General features: G+C 36.8%; 1 protein-coding gene across 4 annotated transcripts in view; it reads left to right on the top strand.

Annotated features, from left to right (window-relative positions):
• LNPK (lunapark, ER junction formation factor) overlaps positions 1-21,707 on the top strand; it is a 41,900-nt gene extending 20,193 nt beyond the window's left edge. For all 4 annotated transcript variants that reach the window (XM_030241786.2, XM_030241785.2, XM_050976851.1 and 1 more), the window contains exons 9-13: positions 6,194-6,412; positions 11,946-12,051; positions 12,756-12,826; positions 14,070-14,240; positions 20,319-21,707. In XM_030241786.2, the coding sequence (XP_030097646.1) occupies positions 6,194-6,412; positions 11,946-12,051; positions 12,756-12,826; positions 14,070-14,240; positions 20,319-20,515 (764 nt within the window). In that variant the 3' untranslated portion in view covers positions 20,516-21,707. The remainder of the gene's footprint in view (positions 1-6,193; positions 6,413-11,945; positions 12,052-12,755; positions 12,827-14,069; positions 14,241-20,318) is intronic.
• The last annotated feature ends 527 nt before the right edge of the window (positions 21,708-22,234 follow it).

Raw genomic sequence — 22,234 nt, 5'->3', positions numbered from 1 at the left:
AAGGGCTGATGCTCAAAATAAACTGCAGAATCTGATACGCATAGTTCTTCATAAAATGCAGATTGCTTTAGAATTCAGTATTAGAATTGTCAACTTTGTGTTTAACTCTTGTGGGTAACCAAAATTCTATTTTTCCTCTTTTTCACTCGTTGTACTTGTTCAGTGCAGAGCACCTAGGTTTATTAACAAAGATGTTGATAAACTGCATCATCAAATCCGCTGTTTTGTTAATCTTGCTTAGCTTCAAATGGCCATGAAAATATTTTAAAGCTATCCTTACTTGTTGGCATTGACAGTGAATAGTTGCAGTGCAGTACCTCAATAGTGGTTTTGTTGTCTTAGACACAACAGCTTTTTTTTCAAGTTTGCTCAAGTTACCTGTCTTTCCCATGCTCCATTTCTGCAGCATTCATAGTTTTGTTCAGGCTGAAGGGCCATTCTGACACCCTGTTCTTTTCTCTGCCTTAATACAGCTTGTGGGTGGTTGCCAAGAATTTTCTGCTATACCTGTAATGTGTAGTAGTCTGGTTTTGGCTGTTTTTAAACTCTTTATAACATTCATCCTTCTTGAGCTATGTTAGAAATCGCTCCAGTAGTTCTGTAGTAGGGTGGCAGATCTGTTTGCAGAATGCAAGTAAAATTGACCAGGGGATGGAACTGCCTGGAAATGTGTTTCTATATAGAAATCTACAGATAATTAGCTATAAATTAGTCAGTGGTAAGTCTTTAGTCACTGGCTTTATGAAGAGAGAGCAGCACCAGTTTTGAAACTCCTTAGGAGGTGGTGCATGACTGATCTTTTCCCCTCTGCCCAGGCTGTGTAAGGAGCATTGGTGAGAAGTGAGTTGGTCAGTGTCTGTTAATTAGTCTTGTGCATGTTTGGGTTTCCAAAGTGTAGTGCCCCTGCTTTTGATCCAGTCAGGCAAAAGCAGATCAGTTGGATCCAGCCTATGCTGTGTTGTGTTGATTTGTGTCTTGACTGTTAATAGAAGGGCTGGAAGGGAGAGGTTCTGAGAGAGCTAGAATTATTTCTGAGAGCCAGTCACTGTAGGCTGGGGTCTACATTAATGAGTGTGGTGTGAACAGATATGTGAAACACTTGTTGCTGAGCAGTTGGCCCACACTATCTCTGCTTAGAACTTTTTATTTAGAGCTAGCTGTAAATTAGTCTCATGGGCTTGGTGAAGGAATCTTTTAGAACAGTTTCATTTGCAAAGAGTGCTCTCTGAGACTGTCATGGTGTGAACCAATAACCTCTAAGTGGGGACACAACTGAGAAAATGTATAATTCTCTTTCAAAGAGATTCAGCTTTTTGGGGTGCATGGGCATTCTTGCTTGATCCTGAATGAAAGTGTAGTTTAGCTTTGGAAAGGATTTTGGAAAATAAATTTTATAAATTGTCATGGCTTATAGTTGGATTTTATGATCTTAAAAGGTCTTTTCCAACCTAAGTGATTCTATGAGTCAATGTAAATTTGTTCATATGCAGCACAATTTTCTTTTTTCCTTTCTGTTCTCTAACACATTGAATTTGGATTTGGTGCAGCTTTTTGTCCTCATTTGAGTGGTTAATCAGACTGTTCTAATTTGGAGGTGTGTTATAGTTCAAGAGGGACAAGCTGTGCTTGCCTTTGGCTTGTGAAATTATGGAGACTTAATTTCCAAATAAAGTTTACTTACCAGATAGCTCTTCTAATATGAAGTAATTACTTCAATTTTTAGCTATCAAAAAACCTACTAGCTTATTGCTGTTCACACTAAATATCTGCCAAAAATGAGTATTAGCTTCTGTTCTGTGCAGTATATAACTTACTGTAACTAGATGACTTTATGTGGTTGTGGTATAATTTGGTGTATGTAGTATGTGGTAGAATTAGTGGTTTGGAATAATAAAATACCTGTTAGTAGTTAACATTAAAGTTTCCCTGGTCTTCTCTTTGCTTGCTTTGGACACAAGCTAGCCAAGCAACAGAACTCATTTTCTTGAGCTCTGTAGTGGAGTCTTTTTGAAAAGATGATAAACAATAACTGATACATAATCAAGTTGGACAATGTTGTGTATGAGGCAGCTGGTGAAAGGTTTGTGTGGTTTTTACTGGTTGAAATGAAAGCTTGCACATCATACTAATTGGTACAAAGGTTTCATCAGTATTGCATAATAGTTGATTCTCAGGAAAAAAACTGGTAGTAGCCCAATTTTCCTGTGTGTTTAGCTCTTCTTGCAGTTTTTGTGATTTTGACATGAGCTGCTGAAATAAGTAATGGTAGTTTTAACAGATGATTTAGGTCAGTCTTGTGTTTGGCATAAAAGACATCCCAAAATACAGAAGGAAAGGAATTTGAAAATGTAAGTGCAATTTTATCTGTTCAGAAATGTTTTTTGAGGGGTACTGTTAATGAATGTATACTTTAATACTTTGGCCATAGAGGAAAATGGGTAAGTGTATAATTTCAGTATTTATCGGCAATATCCTGTTGTTGGTGCCTGCTCTTTCATTTACTATGACTGTTAGCAGGGGTGTATTGTAAATGAGATTACTCTGTGACCTGAATTAAAAATAATGTAATAAAAGATGGTTGCAGGCTGTGGGATGGATATAGGCATGAGGAGGAAGGAAGAAAATGCTTGGCTGGTCTTCAGTGCTAAAGCCAACAAGTTATGTAAACTATATATTGACCTGCAGTGTAGTGTAGTGCTCTCTGAAAGGAATGTGTTCTTCTCTACAAAAATCAAGGTGTTTTGAAGTGAGGAAAAAATAAAATAGTTACACTTGGAAACATGAAACCTGTCAGTGCCTCAGCATTGCAGTAGTGTAATAGTCTTTAAGCTCATACTGAATCATGAGATGAGTAGATACCTTTAAAGTCATGTGTCTGCTTATGTCTGAGGTGTCCAATGCTGGTAACTGCAGAATTTGAACTGTAGTGTGTTTGGAGAATAAAAGTTCTATTTTTAAGCTGTTGATCTGTCTTCATGCTGTTGGCTTTTGGATACACAAATAAAATTACTGAGGAAAATCCTTGGAAAATGTCAAAACTTCATTAAAACTACATCAGCAGTAGCTGTAAATTGTGTTAGTGTTGAGGTCAATGAACATGTTTCTTAGCTAAGTTGTGCAACTTGGAATTATGGAAATCTAGAACTTTGCAAAAGGCTCATTTTTAACACATTGCATCTTGAGGCAATTTGAGAAATATATAGATCATATTCAGTTACTTCAGAAGAGTATTAGGGCTGTTATTGTGGATGTGCAGAGCAGGAATTAAGGGAGTTAATTTCATGGGTGAAAAGGGTCTGTATGTGTTACTAAAATGATGAGACAGGGCTATACCTTGTCCATGACAATGCATTTATGGATCCTGGGTCTGGTCTCAGGAATGTAAGCATCAGAAATTCAGGTTTGTGTGTTACTGCATAACATGTACAGCCACTCTATGAAAGGCAATACTGGAATGGATGGGCTTTTGGTTGTGCCAAGAAGAGTGTTTCTCACTTTCTCATAATGCAGATTGTGGTGACTTCTCTTCCTTGGGGAGCAGCAGCATGTTGGCAAGTTCTCTTAAGTATGAATCACAGAACAGAATGAAAGCCAAGTGAACGTCTAAGTAAAGGGGGGGAAAAAGGCATTGTAAATAACCCAATATTTTGTGGAAACTAGCAATGAGTTTTGCATTCTTAACTCTGTAATGAAACTAAAACTGCTGAAGCATAACTCTCTAATACTTACTGTAAAGTACTGGTTCAGCATCTTTATAGGAACAAAAATATGGGGAAAGAGTCATTAAAGTAGCAGTATCTTTTTAATGGAAAGTAGTTTAAAGAAGACTTGCCAAAATGACCCTTCAGAAGGAATAGGCAAAAGGGGCAAAGCTCTTTCAGAAGGCATGGAAATTGCTTAGAAATAATGTATTATGGGCTCAGAATAAATGTGAATGTAGCTATGACCTATTGAAGCAGACTCAGTACTCTTAATTAATATGTTTAAACCACATGACATAGAAAGACAGCCTTCAAAATGTAAAAGTAACATCCATAAGCAGAATTTATAGTAATGGTCTTGCACATTTTTCCATGTAAAACAATAATAAAGAGGGTTTTGTAATGGAAAAAGAATGAATTAAGTTGTCTTTACAGATGTTTAAAATGATCTTAGAGCAAGTGGAATTATGCTTTATATTTATCACTCATTTTTTGTACATATATGGACCTGAGATTTTTCCTTGAGAAATCACATACCTTTTAGCTTGAATTTGGAAACGAACACGACTGGAAACCATAACACAAACTTGACTATAAATCATGGGTTTTAATCAATATTTTGTATTTGGAGATGGGCCACGCCTGTTGGTCAGATGGCATAGAGAAAATGCAGTTATCCTAGTGTAGTAAAACTTGAAAGGTTACTGCTTATGGCTCTCACAAAAAGATCTTGAAGACCTGTGAATGGGGAGGTTCATCATAAATGAATTCTTACTTCATATAAAACTCTCAATACAGGAGCAGTTTTCAAATCAGAAGCAAGTCACCAAGGAAATGCTGATGGAATTTCTGGAACTACCACACCAATTAATCCCAGTTTCCAGATTCTGAACAGCTGAAATAGTGAGGGGGCCAACAGACTTGATAAAATCAAGTTAAAATACAGAACCTTCAGACTCATTGACTAATGTAATTTGGATGATGAAGTTGTGTGAAGTAATGCAGCCATGCACATGATGTGGCAGGGCAAAAGTAGTGCTTTGTTCTGCTTTGTAGGAAACTTAACTAGATGGGTTTTTAGTAAGGCTGTAGTTTTTAAATGTGTAGTTTTTAAAGTAGTGATTCCAAAGAATTTTTAATTCTTTCTTCTGTTGAGTATTAATCCTATTTATATGTACAGATAAGTAGGCAGGTCCATAGCCTATGTATTTAGCAATTTTCATGGCACTAGATTGGCTGTATTCCCACAGAACTTTACATTTGACCTAGTGCTTCAGTGATAGCAGCTTTTCTTAGCTGGTGCCAGCTGACATAGCATGCTCACCTCCTCCACCCACAGCAGGAGCTTAGCATGCTGCTGTTGTACTTTTGGGGACAGGGATCCTTCCTTCAGACTCAGCACACCCATCTTGCAGTGGCTGATTGCTACTGGACCTGGAAACTGCCTGCTAAGCATCTAAACTCTTCCAGCCTGACACAAGGTCAGCAGATAAAATCTCTCTAATCTTGAGACTCGTGGAAGTGATTTTAAAGTCCAAATGTAGTGTTAAATTCCATGTGTTGTGGAGGAAGACATGCAAGTGGTTTAAAGTGACATGGTGCTATACACTAACTCTGTAGGGTATTACAGCCTTAGGTGTGGGTGTTATTGGGGTGTCCCTGTACAGACTAATCTTGTGAACCATGTAAATATCTAAAGCAATGGTTACATTTCTGTTTGATTTGTTGCAATAGTGTGTGAACCTCAGGCTTGCCATGACTATTACAACACTCAAACCATGGTATGTTACTCTGGTGATAGTTGGCTTCATGTAAGAACAACTGAGGAAATACATTAAGTTTTTAATGATTGTGATTTAATAGTAGTGGTGTGAGAAGAGGTAAAAGCAGGGACATGTTCTGGCAGAGCCCCATCTTGCTTTGTGGGAATCCATGCAGATGGTTTGATAATGGGGTTACTGAAACAAGTCAGTGAAACTATATCACCTGAATGTAGCATTTCCTTTTCTTCTGGTTTTAGAATGGTTTGATTTATCCCATCTGTTTTTTTTTTTTTTTTTCATAACTCTGGGCATGTAACCTGAGCGTATTAGGTACTGAATGAATAGTTTTGGTCCCATGGAAAGCTAAATACTTGAAAGCATTTTTAAGCCATGGAGTAAAAAGTAGTCAATTCTATACATTGTGGTTTGAGTCTAGCTGGTTGTATGTCCAATGTTCTGCCTTAGCAGATACTTTGTGATTCTGTTCTCTAATTTCCTTTTAGAAGAATTTTGCCCAAAGTATTTAGCAGTTAGGATAATTGAAATACAGTATTCTATCTGGTATTTACTTCTGTGTGGTATTTACTTCTATGACATGCTCAGCTGATGATGTTTAGTTTCTTGGTTTTCTTTGATTCTGTAATTTGTTGTTATAACAATATTAATGCACTTTTACTAATATCTTGCTTGTGCTAGATATTAAATTTAGTATGTATATATTCTTGTCAGAAATCCGTCAGAGGACTGCAGCTCAAAGAAATGCTTCTACACCCCCACCTGCAACTCCTAAACAAGGCTCCCCAAAGTCCCCTGTTCCAGCACCTCCTAACCTGCAGAGAGAGAGCCCAGCTCCGAGCGGGCTCCCGGAAAGAGCTGCTGCGCCATCCTTGCAGCCCAATGTTTTACCACGGCGCCCTGGATCCCCTGCTACTTCAGTGCCTGGAATGGGTAAACACAGCACTTAATGTTATTTACAGTTTATATTGTTTTCTCTGGTTACCAATAAAAGAGGCCATTTTCAGACAGTATGGAAATGGCATTTCATTTGGAAATAGCAGAGCAGTTATCTGATTAAGCAGGAGTTCCATATTCAATTAGCCATAACTCTTTACAGCTGGCACCTTTTGATGCTGAAACCTATTGCCTGAGCTCATTTAACTGTTATGGCTTCTTTGTTTAAATGGCAATAAAACTTTGCAGTATTCTGTAGTCAACAATATAGCATACCTTTTTATGTTCTTAGTTTAGAAGAGCTCTATGCTTGTATAAATCAGGTGCAGAGGAGAACACTTTCAGAATACATTCATGCTTCTCACTAAACCCTGCACATATTTTTTTTAACATGGATCTTGACATTTATTTAAATTTTTACTCTAGAAGGTATAGTCATGCAGCCTATGCTCATAGATTAAAGTGTGGAATACCAAATACGACAGAAAAGTTGTCTGTGTTGTAGCTGAATACTAAAATGGCATTGCTGCTTCAGTACAAGAGTACAGAGTTTAGCAACAGGTTGAAATCTGGTAGTCTTTAAAATTTGTTTTTATATCCTGAATATGTTTTCCCCTTGGTTTCCTATTTGGTGTTCAGATGGGATGGACTTTTAATAAATAGAATATGAACTAAATTGTATTGGAAGGATTGCAAAATTTGAGAATTTTGGGTGGGCAGCACCATTCTCATTTTCCTTGTGGGTGGTAAAGCTGTGTGTGGGTTTGTGCCAGGCCTTTGATTCTTTGTGGGATGTTTGACAAGTTGGATCACAAGGCAAGAAAGGAGATGAAATGCTGTCTTGAAAATAGAAGGGGCACAACTTGCCAAGAATCTCATGGGCACCAGTTTAACTTGGGGTAGTTCTTTATATACAGGGATCAAGAATATTTTTCTCTGCCTTGTGTTCCTGATTTTAACTTGAAATTACTGAAATCTTACTGTTTGTCCTTCTTTACTAACTTCCATGATAGAATCAAAAAATAGAGCTGTGGATAATATATTGACACCTGCTCTCTAAGCTCCTGGGAAGCTGAATGTTAAAATACCTTTTCCTGTTGCTTAGTGTAGTGGAATAAACTTGTCATGGAAAGTTGCGATCTCTCTTCTCTGTAGAGTCCATTAAGCCTTATTTGATGTTAGTAATTCTTTACCTGTGTTAGGAAGCTGCTAAATTTGTTTTTATCCCTGAAGTGAACTGTAAAGGCAAGTTATTAGTAAGTCTTGATTATCATGAAGTACCAGAAATTAGCTTCTTGCACCAGGAAATTGGTCATTTGGTTGCAAACCACATTTACTGGTATCTAATTACAAAAAATTCCATAATGAGTTTAAAATTGCATGCTCCTTTTTAAGGAAGCTGACTGTAGAATAAAGTATTAGCTGTATAATAGCTTAATTCTTAGGGGAAGATTCAGGCACGTTGAATAAGCTGGATGAAATTCAGCCTTTACTGCATAAATGTTTTAGAGGAAGAAGGAAAATAAAGTAACTGACTTGTTTGAAAGGACAGTTGCCAATATTTGTGATTTAAAATTTTTAATGTTGTGTTTGTGATAATGCCTTACAGGCATTTTTCCCCCACTAAATAACTGGAATTTTGACCTAACATGTTACTTTGCCATAGATTAAAATGGGAGCCACTGCAATTGTCAGTTAATATGGAAGCCCTCTTTTTTCTTGAATTTCCCCAAACCTTCGAGGCATATAAAATCTCAGTCATGTAGCTGTAGTGAAAAATTCATAAATTCAATATCTATAAGAACAATATGGCATCTGAGTTAATGCTTGGCCTGCAACAAATATGAATAGCCTAATTATCTCTATTTTAGAGAAGATTAATAATTCATTTTCATTATACTATATTTTGTAGGGGAGAATCAATTTAACGTGTATTACCACAGAGCTCCCATATGTTTGAAAATTAATAACCAGCAGGTAGTTGAGAGTTTGCCAAGCTTTGCAAAAGTGACCAGTCTTTCTACAATGATTGCTTTTGATGTTTGTATTAATTACTGTTGTCCATAACAGCATGAGAACCAACATGGTTGCTTTGAGTTATTAGTAGGAAGGTAATTGAAGTTGTTGATGGAATGTGTTGTGATGTTTCATTCTACTTTATTTAATTTTTGCTTTGGTTATTGACTTTTGGAAACTTCATTTATTGGTGATTTACAAGTTATATGAAAACTTGATCTTCTGAATAAAGGCCCAAGTTAACATTTGAGTGTAAACCAGGTATTAAAAAATTATCCTAGGGCTTTAATTTTATTGAAGATTGTATCAGCCTTTTTTGATGGAAATATTGGATCTTTCAGGTTTTTGTAAAGCTGTAGGAAATTAATTTTGCCTGACCTCTACATTGGACAGCTTTAGCAGAATACAGTTTATATTGCACTGAATTTATTCCATCTTGCCTCTGGGACAGTTTTCTTGGTCTAGGTTCCTACTTGTGGACAGAATGCAGGGATAACTTGGAAATGCATTCACTGATTCTTCTCCCCTGAATTAATTTCTCTTGTTGTGAAAATAAGGCCTATTTTAAAAACATTTTTGTTGAGTATGGATTTTTTTGTACTTAAGTGATGGGTTGTAAATGGCAGTATTTTCTGAATGAGTTTTCTTGTTCTCCTAAAGATTAGGACAGTCTGTTTAGGTCAAATATCCAATATTGACAAGATGTGTCTTGAAAGATGAGCTGTTAGAAATAGTACAGCCTTAATGTCAGGATTAGTCTTGTTCTATGTGTAGCACTACAAGAGGGCATTGCTGATACTATTTGATTCCTACAATGTTTAACATTTGCCATAGAGGATGGAAGTTAGCTGTATGTGGCATTGAACATGAGGTTTACCACAAAGTAGTACATTCTGCCCTTAGTTACTTTTTCATTTGTTGTTTCTATCTGTGAAGATTAAAAAGGTGGGAGGTTTGAAATGGTAATTTGCTGGCAGTTACTTTTAGTGCTTTTTAAACATGAAGCCCATCCTGGATCAAGTTATTCAATAGTAAGACTTGCTGTGTTGTCTTTGCCTCCTGGTCCGGAGTTGAAGATTTACAGGGAGTGGCGGAGATACTTGATTTGTTCAGCCTGAAGGACAGGGGAGGGGAGACCTCACTGTGGTCTTCAACAGCCTCGTGAAGGGAAGCAAGGGGTAGGCACTGATCTCTTCACTCTGGTGGCCAGTGACAGGGCCCAAAGAAATGGCCAAAGCTGAGCTGGGGAGGTTTAGGTTGGGTATCAGGAAAGGTTTTTCACCCAGAGCCCTGGCATGGGCTCCCCACGGAAGTGGTCACAGCACCAAGCCTGACAGAGTTGAAGAAGAATTTGGAATGTGCTCTCAGGTACATGGTGTGATTTTGGGGGTGTCCTGTGCAGGGCCAGGAATTGGACTCAACGATTGAGATGGGTCCCTTCCTACTCGGCCTATTGTGTGAATGCTCTGCTTAGGAGGCACATGTTACTTCTATGTCTGTGTTTATCTAGGTGCTGGAAGCTAGGACTGTGCAGGACCTGATCCTGTCCCTGGCTAAGTTGCTATAAGAAAATGAAATCTAAACAATCCTGAAAAGCTTGAAGTCAACTGTTTTTGACACAATATCTTTCAATTAAATGGCCTTCTGAATTAATTCAACATACCAACAAACTATACTCTCTTAGTTGTCCTTTGTTTGAATTTTTAAAAAATCCTATTTGGCATTTTTAGACAGTGTGTTTAATCTGTTTTACTTTTGTATATTGAGACAGTGATTTTAGTTTGTGTTACCCTTTAGCTTCCTCTTTGTTTATTGGTCGTTATGGGGGGGTTCTGTGAAACATACCTCAAGAAGAATACTGGAAACATACAGCAAATTGAAAAGAGAATTGTTGGCTGACTTCTGTAGTCACTAAAGGCTTTCTTTTATGCCAAGATGTTTCTCATTTTTTGTTTTTACTGGATGGAATGAGAATAGCTATAAGCCAGAACTCTTCTCAGAGAAAACACTGGTTTCTTTTTGCACCTTCAGTATTTAATTTCCATGAAATACGTATACTTAGTTTGCACATCTCAGGATGAAACCTGCTAATACTCACTGATTTCTTTTTTTTGTCTAACCTTCTTAGCTATCTTGAGCTTGCATAGGACTTTTGTATTTTTAAAAGTAAATTTGTCAATGGTTTAAACCAAGTCTTATTTGTAAGGAGTCACAATTTTGTCTTGGAGTGGCTTGAAGCTGAACCATTTTGTTCCAGTTGGAGAGTTCTGAAAGACTGGTTCATTGTCCTACTCAAACATTGTTTCGTTAGTTTTGTGGACTTTGAATGTAATTCATAAAGGTCTTATGGGACTAGGTTTTAAGTGTTCCCCTCTCTTCCCCCAAGTGCTGCATTATCTTACACTTAGGACTGTTTGTTGAAAATACTGTAATGTAATACTTCCCGTGCTTAAATGTAAAATGTTTCCTCTCCATACTTTGTTACTTGAATGGTTGCATTGGAAGGCTCAGACTGGAGTTTCTGACATTAGGCCTAGCTTACTCTGTTTTAAGGCTGCAAGAGAAAGTAGACATAAGAACTCAAAGCTATAGAAATGGAAATTGGTAGTTTACAGTGGTCTTGTACAATGGACTAGATGTTTTAAAACTTTGTGGAAAGAGAAGCTGGTGTCCTGGTTTAACTGCTCTAGAGGTAGAGGTGAAAAAGAGGTGAAAAAGAACCAACCATGGCTCTTACCTGCTTTTTAAGGAGTTTCATTTTGGTAGTAGTTTGTTAAATACATGGGAAAAATAGTATCTTTATAGGCCTTCTGTCTTCTTCCATTAAGCATAAATCTAAAAGCATCCAACTTGTCATTAGATGTGGGATTACCAAAATGACAAACAGGACAGGTTTAATGTATAGACTCAGTGCACACTGAGGGTATGCTCATGTGGTATAGTAATTACACAGAAACACAGGGGTTGTTTCTGTGGTGACATCTTCATAAAATCACAGAATGGTTTGGATTTTAAGGGATCTTAAAGATAATCTCTTTGAAACCACCATGCTGATGGGCATGGGCAGGATACCTTCCAGCACACCAGGTTTCCCTGATCTCTATTCTTCTTCTGTTGCCATTGATTTTGACAGATTTATTGGTGTAAACTACAAGGGTAAATTTGCAGAGTTGAGTGTATAAGAAGATAACTTAGTTAATTTGTCCTTTCTTAAAGAGCCTCTATTTGTTAACAAGTAAATACTATTGATATGTTAAGTTCTTTAGAAATTATAAATTTAATTACATGTCCAAGGTGTGAAAATTGAGTGATTTAATAAAATTATAAGGTAAAGGAGCAGCAGAAGAATTTTGAACTATTGTGGGTTGAAGAATCTTACAGCTTTCTTAGTGGACTAAGAAATATATCCATGTATATTAAGTAGATGTAATTATTTTGTTACACTAGCACACACAACAAAATATAATACATATTTATACAGTGGAAAATAATTTTGATATAATTCATGTTCTAGGTCTTCATCCTCCAGGCCCCCCTTTGGCAAGACCTGTTCTTCCTCGAGAAAGAGGAGTTGTGGATAGGGTTATTGAATATTTGGTTGGTGATGGTCCTCAGAACAGGTAAATGTTCTTTAAGAAATACCTAAACACATGGGGGAAAGGAAGCTTCCTAATCTTCTTGTTTAAGCCATGTCAAGGTTGAAAGAGTTGTAAGTGAATTTGTCCAAAATTTTCATAATTGAGAAATGGCTTTTTCTCAATGCTTCACTTGAAATATCTTTGCAGGGAAACTGGTAATATTTGGGCCAACCTAACCTCTGTTCTGAGTAATATTAGCTGTGTGATACAAAGAGAGATCTGTGCTCATGTATGTGAATGATTTATATTTTGAACTAAAAAAAGAGAAAACATTTGCCTCAGCACTTTAGTTTTATATCTGTTATAAATGTCTTTCAGGTTGCCTTCACAACTGTCCAAACATATCAGAACTTAATATGTTTACTATGGTTACTTTTCATATTAACTGTATTCTAATGAAATAAAAGCTTAATTTGGATGTTATTTTCAGACACTAATGATACTAAAAATATGTTGAACTGTAGTTAAAGTATAGCTGAGACTATTTCACTGTGGTTGAAGCAACTTCAAAAGGTATTATTTAATCTACAGATTTAGTTTGCTTTCAAGGTTAATAATTTCATTGTGGAAATGACCTTTTGGAAGAAAAGGTTTAAGGTATTAGTCAATATGTGAGGTAAAATACATCTCCCTTCAGTGTGCTATTACTTGAAGGTATGTTACTATATATTATTTGTGTTTTCTAGGTATGCCCTTATATGTCAGCAATGTTTTTCTCACAATGGTATGGCTTTGAAGGAGGAGTTTGAATACATAGGTAAGAGCTAATCTGTTTTAGACTGTGTTACTTTGCTAATGTTTCATAACAAACATGTATCATAGTTCATTTTGGTGGCAGCTGAGTACTTAGCTAGCATTGTGAAGTACCACTTCATGTGGGAACATTTTTTAGGAACTTATTACTCTGTTTTTTAAGATTTACTTCAAGACTTGGAGAAGTACTTTATTGCGACCTTCAGGTCATGGATTTTATGTGTAGAAAACTATTCAGTAGAAATAAGCTTCCTCCAATACATCCCTGAACGTTGCTACTGGCTATGAATGGTTCTCAGAAGGGTTTTATGTTGAGAAACTATCTGACATTAAAGTGTGCCTCTCTTACCAGAACTTAAACTAAATTTTCCTTTTGCAAGAAGATCTTGGGGACGTACTGGAAAAAGAGTGGGAACAAGCCCTAGGGGCCTATATGTGAATTTATAGCTGACAATAACTTAAGACAGACACAGCTCTTTATTGAACACAGATGTTGTATATTGCCTGCTTTCTACCACAAGTGTAAGCCTGATACTTCAGAAACTAGGGATTTCTAGATAAATCTTATATTTCATTTTGTTTTGTTTATTTTTATGAGCAAATATACTGCATTGTAAGAATAAGCTAAATGTTTCCTATGAAACCAAAGATAAGTGGTCTATATGTTATCTTAGTTCTTATGAGTTCACAACTCAACTGTACCAGAAACTGCCTTGGTGAGAGTGGGGAGGACAAAAAGAGTTATTTCAAGTAATAAATGGTGTCCAGTACTTTTGCAAAACAAAACTGCTTTTTCTTAATTAAGCACCACTGGAGCAGAATGCTCCTCAGAAAGCAGAGTGAGACATACCTTGTGGAATTCCTAACATCTCCCAACACTTCCTAACATCAGAGTGTGAGGAAAGTGGTGTCTGAAGGTTTGGGGAAAGAAGTAATCTGCCAACTTAATTCTTTTATAGGAAAGAATAGAACAACACCATGTGGTAACATCTGGTGCTACTGAATTGCATTATTTTGTTCATTGTGGTTAAATCTTTCACAGTGTTGGGCAGTACTCAGTTCAGCAGAGCTGAAAGCAAGCAGGTTTGTAAAAACCAAATGTCTGCTGAATTGGAAAAAGGACTTACAGAGAACAACTAATGTAAATTTGGTTTTAGTATTTTAAACCATCAGAATATAGTGTAGGAAAAAGGTGAAATGTGAAGTTAATTAGTGAGGCTGCTTACTGGGTGTACTTTGTGGTGTAGCATTTAGATGTGCCTACTGCTACTTCCTGAATCCTGCAAGAAAAACTAGACCTCAAGCTCCACGACTTCCAGACTTCAGTTTTGAAAAAAGGCAAACTACAGAATTGCGATCTGAAACTGAGCCTCTAGAACCCAGAGAGAGAAGGCCCCAGGAGACTCAACAGACAAAAGGTAAGTACTAATCTCAGGAAGTCTGCTCTTTTCCAAATGTCTAATGAAATTCACTGTCATCTAGCTCTCTATTGAGCTATGTTTTCTGGTGAGAATGAGAACAGCTGAAGTACTCTAACACTGCTCCAACAGGGCTCCTGGTAAGGTGATCTGTGAACAAAGTCTGTCAGTGTTAAAGGCATTTGGTCAATGCCCTTAAGATGCTTTAGCTTTTCATCAACCCCCAGTTGGGTAAGCAGTTGGTCTAGATGGTTGTTGTTGGCCCATTCTAATGGAAATAGTACAGTTTATTCTGACTTCGTAACAAGTGTAGTTTATATTTTTTTTTCAGTTCTTGTCTCTGCTCCTAGCTTAGGTTGTTGATAGTAGTGTCTTTCCTGTACCCTAAAATTTCTTTGTATTTATCATTACCTTGTGCAAATGATGGTATAACAAATTTTTTCACTCTAGTGTTACTGACAAACAGATAGAAAAGGCACTGTAAATTACAGAAATAGTTAAGGAGGGAGTATGTCCCAAAGTAGTTAACTTTCACTGTGTTTGGCAGGTCATTTGATTGAGGTGTGTTGGAATTTCTGCCTTTGTTCCTTTTGCTCTTTTCCTCAGGGCAGGAAAATCTAGTAAAACTGCCTTGTTTAATTTCAGGTAGTTCAAAGACAAACTGTCAATTTTAATTTAACATAGTTCCTTTTGAGACATTTTATAGTCTACAGATACAGCAGGCATCTGGTGTACAGCCAACAGGAAGATGCAGTCTTTTAAGAGACTCCAGAAATCATAATTTCAGACCAGAGGATCTCCATTTAGATGTGCTGTTGAGTGCTTGATGGGGCTTTACATTAGTTTAAGCAGGGATCCTGGAGGAAAACTATCAATGTGCAGCCCTGAGGTTCAGGCTGGAAACACAGCAAGTGTAGGAAACTGTCAGAGTGTCATGGAGTGCTTCTGCGGGATTATTTTTAACAGGAGTACAAAAAAGCATTGGGTGTTACTTTCTGGCATGAGAAGGCTGCACAAAACCAGTAGGGAACTCCTATTTAATGGTGGCAGTGGTCTCATGAGGGTGCACTGTAGTGAAAACTTGGTTTCTTTTCCTGTACCGTAGTGCACTCTTACCTCAGTAAGAAGTGCTGTTACTGGCATGAAAGTAAGACTGAAATCAAATGGATGAAACTGAGACAGTGAAAATCTCATTTGCCCTTAAAATCCCAGTGTCATTTTTTTAGCAAGGGGAGGGCAGTTTCTTGGACTTTGGAACTAAAAAGATTATTTCAGAAAAAGGCATACTTTGTTACTGGGACCTTTAAGTGTGCTTGTTTTCTTCTGTCTGACTCAAGTAGAGAGGTCCTTCAAGAGGGATCCTCAGCTCTTGGAGGCATGTGCCTCACAGGTTTTTGAATATTTTCCATTACTGCAGGTTGTTAGAGAGAGGTAAGGAGATGTGCTTGCTAATTAATCTGATATTATCATTGAAAGAAATTATTATGAAACTATGCCTATAATGGGTCTGAGCTGCTGAGTCAGTCTATAGATGTTATAAAAAATGTAAAATCTGAAGAATTACTGTGAGATTGGAATTAACCATTTCAGATGTAGGAATGAAAACTGTGAGAAGTTGCTTTTTATGGAAGCAGAATTTTATCAAACATTTCAGCAGAAAAATAGGATGGATTTATTGCAGTAAATATGATTTTACCAATTTACCTTTAACAATGAAAATTATTTGGTTTAAAAAAATTACTGATGTGGTCTTGTATTAATGTGCTGCTTTATTTAAAAAGAGCAGGAAGAGAAACAGCTGTGAGGCTCATTGTCCAGTTGTCTTTTCCTGATAGAAAGTATATGGTAAGATTTTGCACAAGAATCATAAGAAATAAGTAAGTGGTATACAGACTTTTGGTTTTTAATGTTAAATGGCAGATCTTTTCTGCTATGGATGATACAAACCATTTTGTTTTGATAATTACTAAGCAGTCAGAAACAGAGGATATCTTAGTACTTTACATAGCTCTGAGAAATGTCTTTTTGATTTAGAGGAGGCCAGTGCCTGCCTGTGACTTGCCACAAAGGAATCTCTTCTGAATGAGAAAACATTTTCACTAAATCACTTTTTCCACTGGAACTCTAGTATGAAACATAACTGCTTACATGCAGTTGGGTTTTACTAATAAATGAACACATTCCTTGATTGTAAGTTTTAAGGTATGAAGCTATCATTAAGGTAGAGCTCTGGGGAAGGTTTTTATTCACCATTAGCTGCTGTCATAGCAAGAATACAGAATATATCTTCACTAACACATGTAGACAAACATTAACATCAGGAAACCAACTTCACCACAATGCTGGCAACACAGGGGAGTACAACTCTTATCTGTAATTCATTTGTACCATAGTTGTATAGCTCAAGGAAACAGCAAAATAATGTGGTAAAGAAATGCTATAAATATTTTTTACCAGTCAGCTACTTTAGCTAATGGGTAGAGCATGAAGCTGAATCTTTTTTTCCAGTTGTGTGCTCATGTAGTGACAGGCATGTTATATGCAATTCCTGTGGATAAGAGATCTGAAGAATGCTTATGGGGAGTGCCATTGGCACTGAACTTTGGAACTTTGTTTTAAACTTCTGGAAAATGGAGTCATCAGCTGTCAGTCTGGTGCAGATTACTGGGGCAAACATCATGCTTCCTTATTCAGCAGATGAATTTAGGAAATTTTAGTACCAGAGGGAAGCAATGAACTTCAGCTCTTTTCTTACCTTACCCATAAATGGCTTGATTTTGATTCCCTCCTCCTCCCATCAAAGGAGGGAATCAAAGTTGGTTCTCTTATGTACTTATCTTAAATGTATCAGTGTTTGGATCATACTGAAAGAGCCAACAGGAAGCACTTTTAGCCTCTTGATTAGTTTTACCTTGCCTTTATTTAGTACTGTTATGCTGTATTCTTGATTCAGGTTTAGCATTTCACAGTATTTTGAAAGAAATTTGAAAAAGAAATCTACTGCATCAGTGTTTTATGTTGAATGTCTGGTGCTGATGTTTAGAGGTCTTCATTAGATGAAGATTTGAACTTCAGACTTCAGTGCAGTGGTCAGCACTTCATGGACTACTTTGTGTGATGTCTCTAGATTGGTATGGAATTCCTTGACCAAGTTGCTCAAATATTTTTATGATTATTTAATACTGTCACTTGTAAGGATCCTTGGACTAGAGGAACTGCTAGTGTGTTTGAAAGGGTTTCCATTATAAAGGCAGATGCAGAAACTTGGCTTGTTCAACTGAAGGGGTCACAGTAATGATCTCTGCAGAAATAATGACATTTCAAGTGTGTGCTCACGGTGAGTTCTACCATAAATGGAGCTTGGCTTTGGGCAAGTGTTGCTGAAACCTTTTCTAGTAATAAAACTGATGGAAGACAAAGGACTAATATGTCTAGAACTTGATTTCTCAAGCAGACATAAGTCAGTCTTGACTTTAATAACTTGTAAACAAATTATTTTGATTTAAAAATGTATTATGTTTCCAGTCAACCATAGTTCAGTTTTGCTGGACAACATAAGTTCCCTTTTTGGTAGGACATAAAGGGTAGAGGGAATGCTGTGCTATTATCTGACTTGTTTCAAAGACTTCACAATAGCTCTCTGTGACACCAAAGCCATTAACAGATTACTGTGAGACACATGTTCTTTAAAGGCACTTCAGACATGTGGCACTATGTGAAAATCTGTCTTCAAGGGGAGCTGTAGTAGTGAAGAAAACTTGTCTCAAAGCTGCTTGAAAGCACAAGCAGCTTTATTTTAGAACACTTACACTATTTTTATGAATTCCCTCTTAACAGGCATTTTCTACTTAATTTAATAGTGATGCAGTATTATGATTTCTCTGGTTACTCAGTAAAATACTCTCTGCAGCAAGAGCAAGGGTGGCTGACTTCTTACAGTGTGTAGTGCATATGCTTTCTAAGTACTAAGCACTAAGCAGGAGTGTTGGGGGGAAAAGCTGCTGTAGCCAGCAGCAGGATTTTTAAGGTTGCATTGTTGCAGCTCTTAAATATGCAGCAAGTGTAGGGCTGTGTTTGCTGTTTAAATCATGTGGGTGAAGCTACATTCTGTGGTTAAATGATGAATTAAGTATTCCTCATCAAGAACACTTGAATTTTCTTTTGTCATCTTTTAAAGTTTATTGTCGGAACTTTCACTTGCTGCCTACTGCTCTTACCAAGACTTTATTCATGCACTATTTAAATCAGGTTGACTTTAGGCAAGCTTTCCAGTAATTGCTGTGTTTAAAATGGAATCACTATATATTTTTAATGAAGACTGATCATGTTTGTGGTTGGAGTTAGCATCACTTACTCTGAATGCCCTGGCTACTCATTTAAGGGACCTACTCTTTAGTTTCTTGTAACTTTCTCAGGCTGCATTATAAGACCAAAATTTTCCATGCAAATTTGTATTTGTTTCAATTAGTTCGCCCAAGAACATAGTGAAGGGAAAAGTCATAAAATACCTGACAATTTTTGTTCAAATAAGCAGTGTCTCCATACCTTTTAGTAGAATATAAAAATGAGAGCATTGTCCCGTTCTTCCGAATATAGTTAGAATATGCATTTCTTCAGGTTTTCTCCTTTCCATTAGAAGATTCTTCTGATGGCTGTCATTGTCCCTGGATTTTACATCAAAGATGTTATAAATGCTTGGCATCCCTCTGATCAGACTGAGCAAAACAGTCTCTACTTTCTTTGACTCAAGCCTGAAGACTGGCAATAAAGGAGTGTAACTCAAGTGTGGAAGGATTGGAGCAGGAAAATGCACAAACTTATTCATAGAATTCGAGGCTGAAGAAAAAAATGCAGAGATGAGACAGAAAGAAAACTGACAGTTGGGAGATAAAGATTGAGCACAGACAGAGATGGGATCAAGATGGAAATTAGGGAGCAGGAGGAGAGAGTGGGATGGCCTGGAAAAAAACTGGGAACGTTAGTTTGCTTGGGCAAAAATAGGAGGGTTGAAAAATTTTGTAACAAGAAGCCAGGGCAGGCGTTGAGTAGCCTGTGGTTGAGAGAGCAGGGAAAGAATCAGGAGGTGAGTCAGCTACAGACTTGCTAAAATGAAAGATCAAGTCTGAGAAAACGACGGAGAAGCTGCTCTGCTCTGAGCAGTCTGAAATGAAGCCTGGAACTAGCTAGGTAGAGGTTTGGGTGGAAAGAGGGGGCTTCAGTTCTTGATGACAGATGGCTTTCATATAAGGTCTGCTGGACAGGGCTGTGCAACAGCTCTTCTACTCAGTCATGGGCCAAGAAACCAGAGCAATGGTTCTAAAACTTTCAGCTCTGCTTGAATTCTGTATCAGCCTGAGGCAGTCTGATTACTTTACGTAATCAGAGATGTTTACCCAGCATGTTTTGATCAACATGAACATGTGGCATTTGACTGACACTGTTTTCCTGAGAGGTTGGAATTGGGACCAGTGCTGCTCCATATCTTAAAAATATGCTGGTTATCAAAGAAACTCCCACCCTAGATGAAGAGTAAGTATACTCACTCCTGTGCAGCCATCCTACACTACCCCAGGGAAGACAGAATATGTAATAATTTTCATTGGCTGGTTTGATATATTTGTTTGGGTTTTTTTCCCTGATTATCAGACTCCTTATGTTTAAAGTCATTTCCATCAAGAAGAATGTTTTAGTTTGTATACAGATTGAACCCCTATAAAAAAAAAAAAAGTAAAACAGTTGGTGAAACTGACATTACCAAAGATAAGGAAACTGAATTGTCATTGTGTTTTTAACATCTCACTTTAGTAAACAAGTTTAGAAGGCTTCTGTTGAGGACAAACATATGCAAGTAATACATAGTATTTTCTTAGTGGGAGCTAAGCTCTTTTCCATTGTATTTTTTCCCTTAAATTTTAATTGTTTTACCTGTGACCGTCTTAGAAAAGTCAAAGTTTTTAGGTTACTAGCAGTTACTAGTCAAAACCTGTATACAATTGCAGAATGTTTAATTTCTTTTTAATAATATTATCTGCCTCTTAATTTCTGGAAATGGCTATTTTGTCATTTTTCTTTTCACAGAATCTGAAGATGATGAGGCCCAGCTCGTTGAGACAAATGACACAGATGACAATACACCAAGTTCTGAGCATCTAAATGATAAGTTAGCTGAAGAAGTTGAAAAAGAAGAAGCAGAAAACATTTCAACAACAGAAGAGGCTATTTCAGAGTCTGCTTCAGCTGAACAAAGTGAAGAATCTTTAATAAAAGCAGAATAAAATACTTCAAGTGCCTTCTGTAGCTAGTTTTTAGCTTTGTTCATGCCTGTTGTTACTATTCAGGTGAGCTTTTTTTAATGGTACAACTTAAAAATCTTGCTTGGGCTTGAACTGCCTCAACTGCCACAGTGTGTCAAAGCTATGTGTAGAGGTTGGTATTGTAAATTCAGCATGTCTCTTTAAGTTAACACATAGAATGTGTAGTGGGTTGAAGTCTAACAGTTGTAGCCCTTGTTCAGTTTGCGTATTAAAAACTTCAAAGTACAAGCTTTGCTAAGGGTGACTTACAATTTGACATCTCTTTAGCTGTCACACATAAAGAGCAATTACTGATGGCAATTGACCTAGTAGGTTTGGTCTAGTGAACTTAAGATGCTTTTTCATGCTGCCCTGTTAAAATGGATTGAGTACACGTTTAATACACAGATGTTTACAAGCTAAAGTGTCATCCGACATTTGACTTCAGCATATGGAAGTGTCAATGTAGTGGTGTTAATATTATTCATGTCTAACTTCTTGACAGAATTCAGTTAAATGGCACTTGGATAAATGGCATCTCCTTTGGTGTTTGCGTTGCAGATGAACCAGAGGCACCTACATGCAAAACTGTTTTGTGTTTACATGAAATATAAGAAGTCTCTGCACTTGATTGTACTTGAATACAAAGCACTATTTATACCTGTACTATAATGACAAGATATAAGTGAATTTTGTGCCTTTGTGTATTTTGTTAAAGGAAAATAAAGACATCTAGCAGCAATACTTGCTTTGTGATTCCTAAAACTGAAGAGAATTCACGTTCTGCTGTATGCAGCTATTCTGCAGCTACTTTGTGCACGTTCAGAAAGAATGTGCCACCTTAAAAGGAGCATGTCTATTTGTAGCAAAGGTGGCTTTGATAGAATAGAAATAGATCCCTGATGAAAAGGGGAAGTGCATGTGCATTTGCCAAAAGGCTTTTCTAACTGTACCTAAAGCTAGTTGATATATTTAATGTTACAATTGCAATGAATATTTGCTGCTGGATTACTGAAAATGTAATTCTTTTATTGCATTGCTTTTTAAGCTAAGGACATTTGTTCCACATTTCCTGTTAAATGTAACAGCTGGGATCCTGGATTAGAAGTTTTCTGGTGTCTGTGAGGTACCTAAGTCAATCAGATTTTTTTAGAAATAAATGCTGAACATATGACTTGGTTGATTTAGTAATATTTATGATAACAGTTTTATTTTGTACAGTGTTGTGTACGTCACTACAGGAAGAGGCAAATTTAAGAACCATTTTTAATCTAATGTCTTGGTTTCAAAGGGAAATGGTTTTTACACTGTAAAGACAATAAAACCCCTCAATCTTATTCGTTTGAGAGTAATCTACAAGAAAAGAATGGTTTTCAATGTGACCTTAGTATCCATGTCTTTATGCAAGACATAATTATTACATGAACAACAGCAATTAATTTTCTTTCTCAACTACATGCTTTATTTTCTGATTCTTTGGGGGTAGGTTAGAAGCTCAGCCTCACATCAGTCAGAAACAAGTGTGGTCTGTGTTTAGATTAAGAAGGATTTTTTTTCTGCTTCACTATATTAATTGCAATTAATATTTTATTTAGTAGTCCTAATAGAATGTAGGCATGTGATTAAAGGAGTACTCATAGGTGTTTGACTATATTTACATGAACAATTAGCAAATAGGCATTTTATGTGTGACTATCTTAG

Source organism: Serinus canaria, chromosome 7, assembly GCF_022539315.1.
Source record: "Serinus canaria isolate serCan28SL12 chromosome 7, serCan2020, whole genome shotgun sequence".
In the NCBI taxonomy this organism is placed as follows: Eukaryota; Metazoa; Chordata; class Aves; order Passeriformes; family Fringillidae; genus Serinus; species Serinus canaria.
This window is presented reverse-complemented; position numbering and strand designations above follow the sequence as displayed.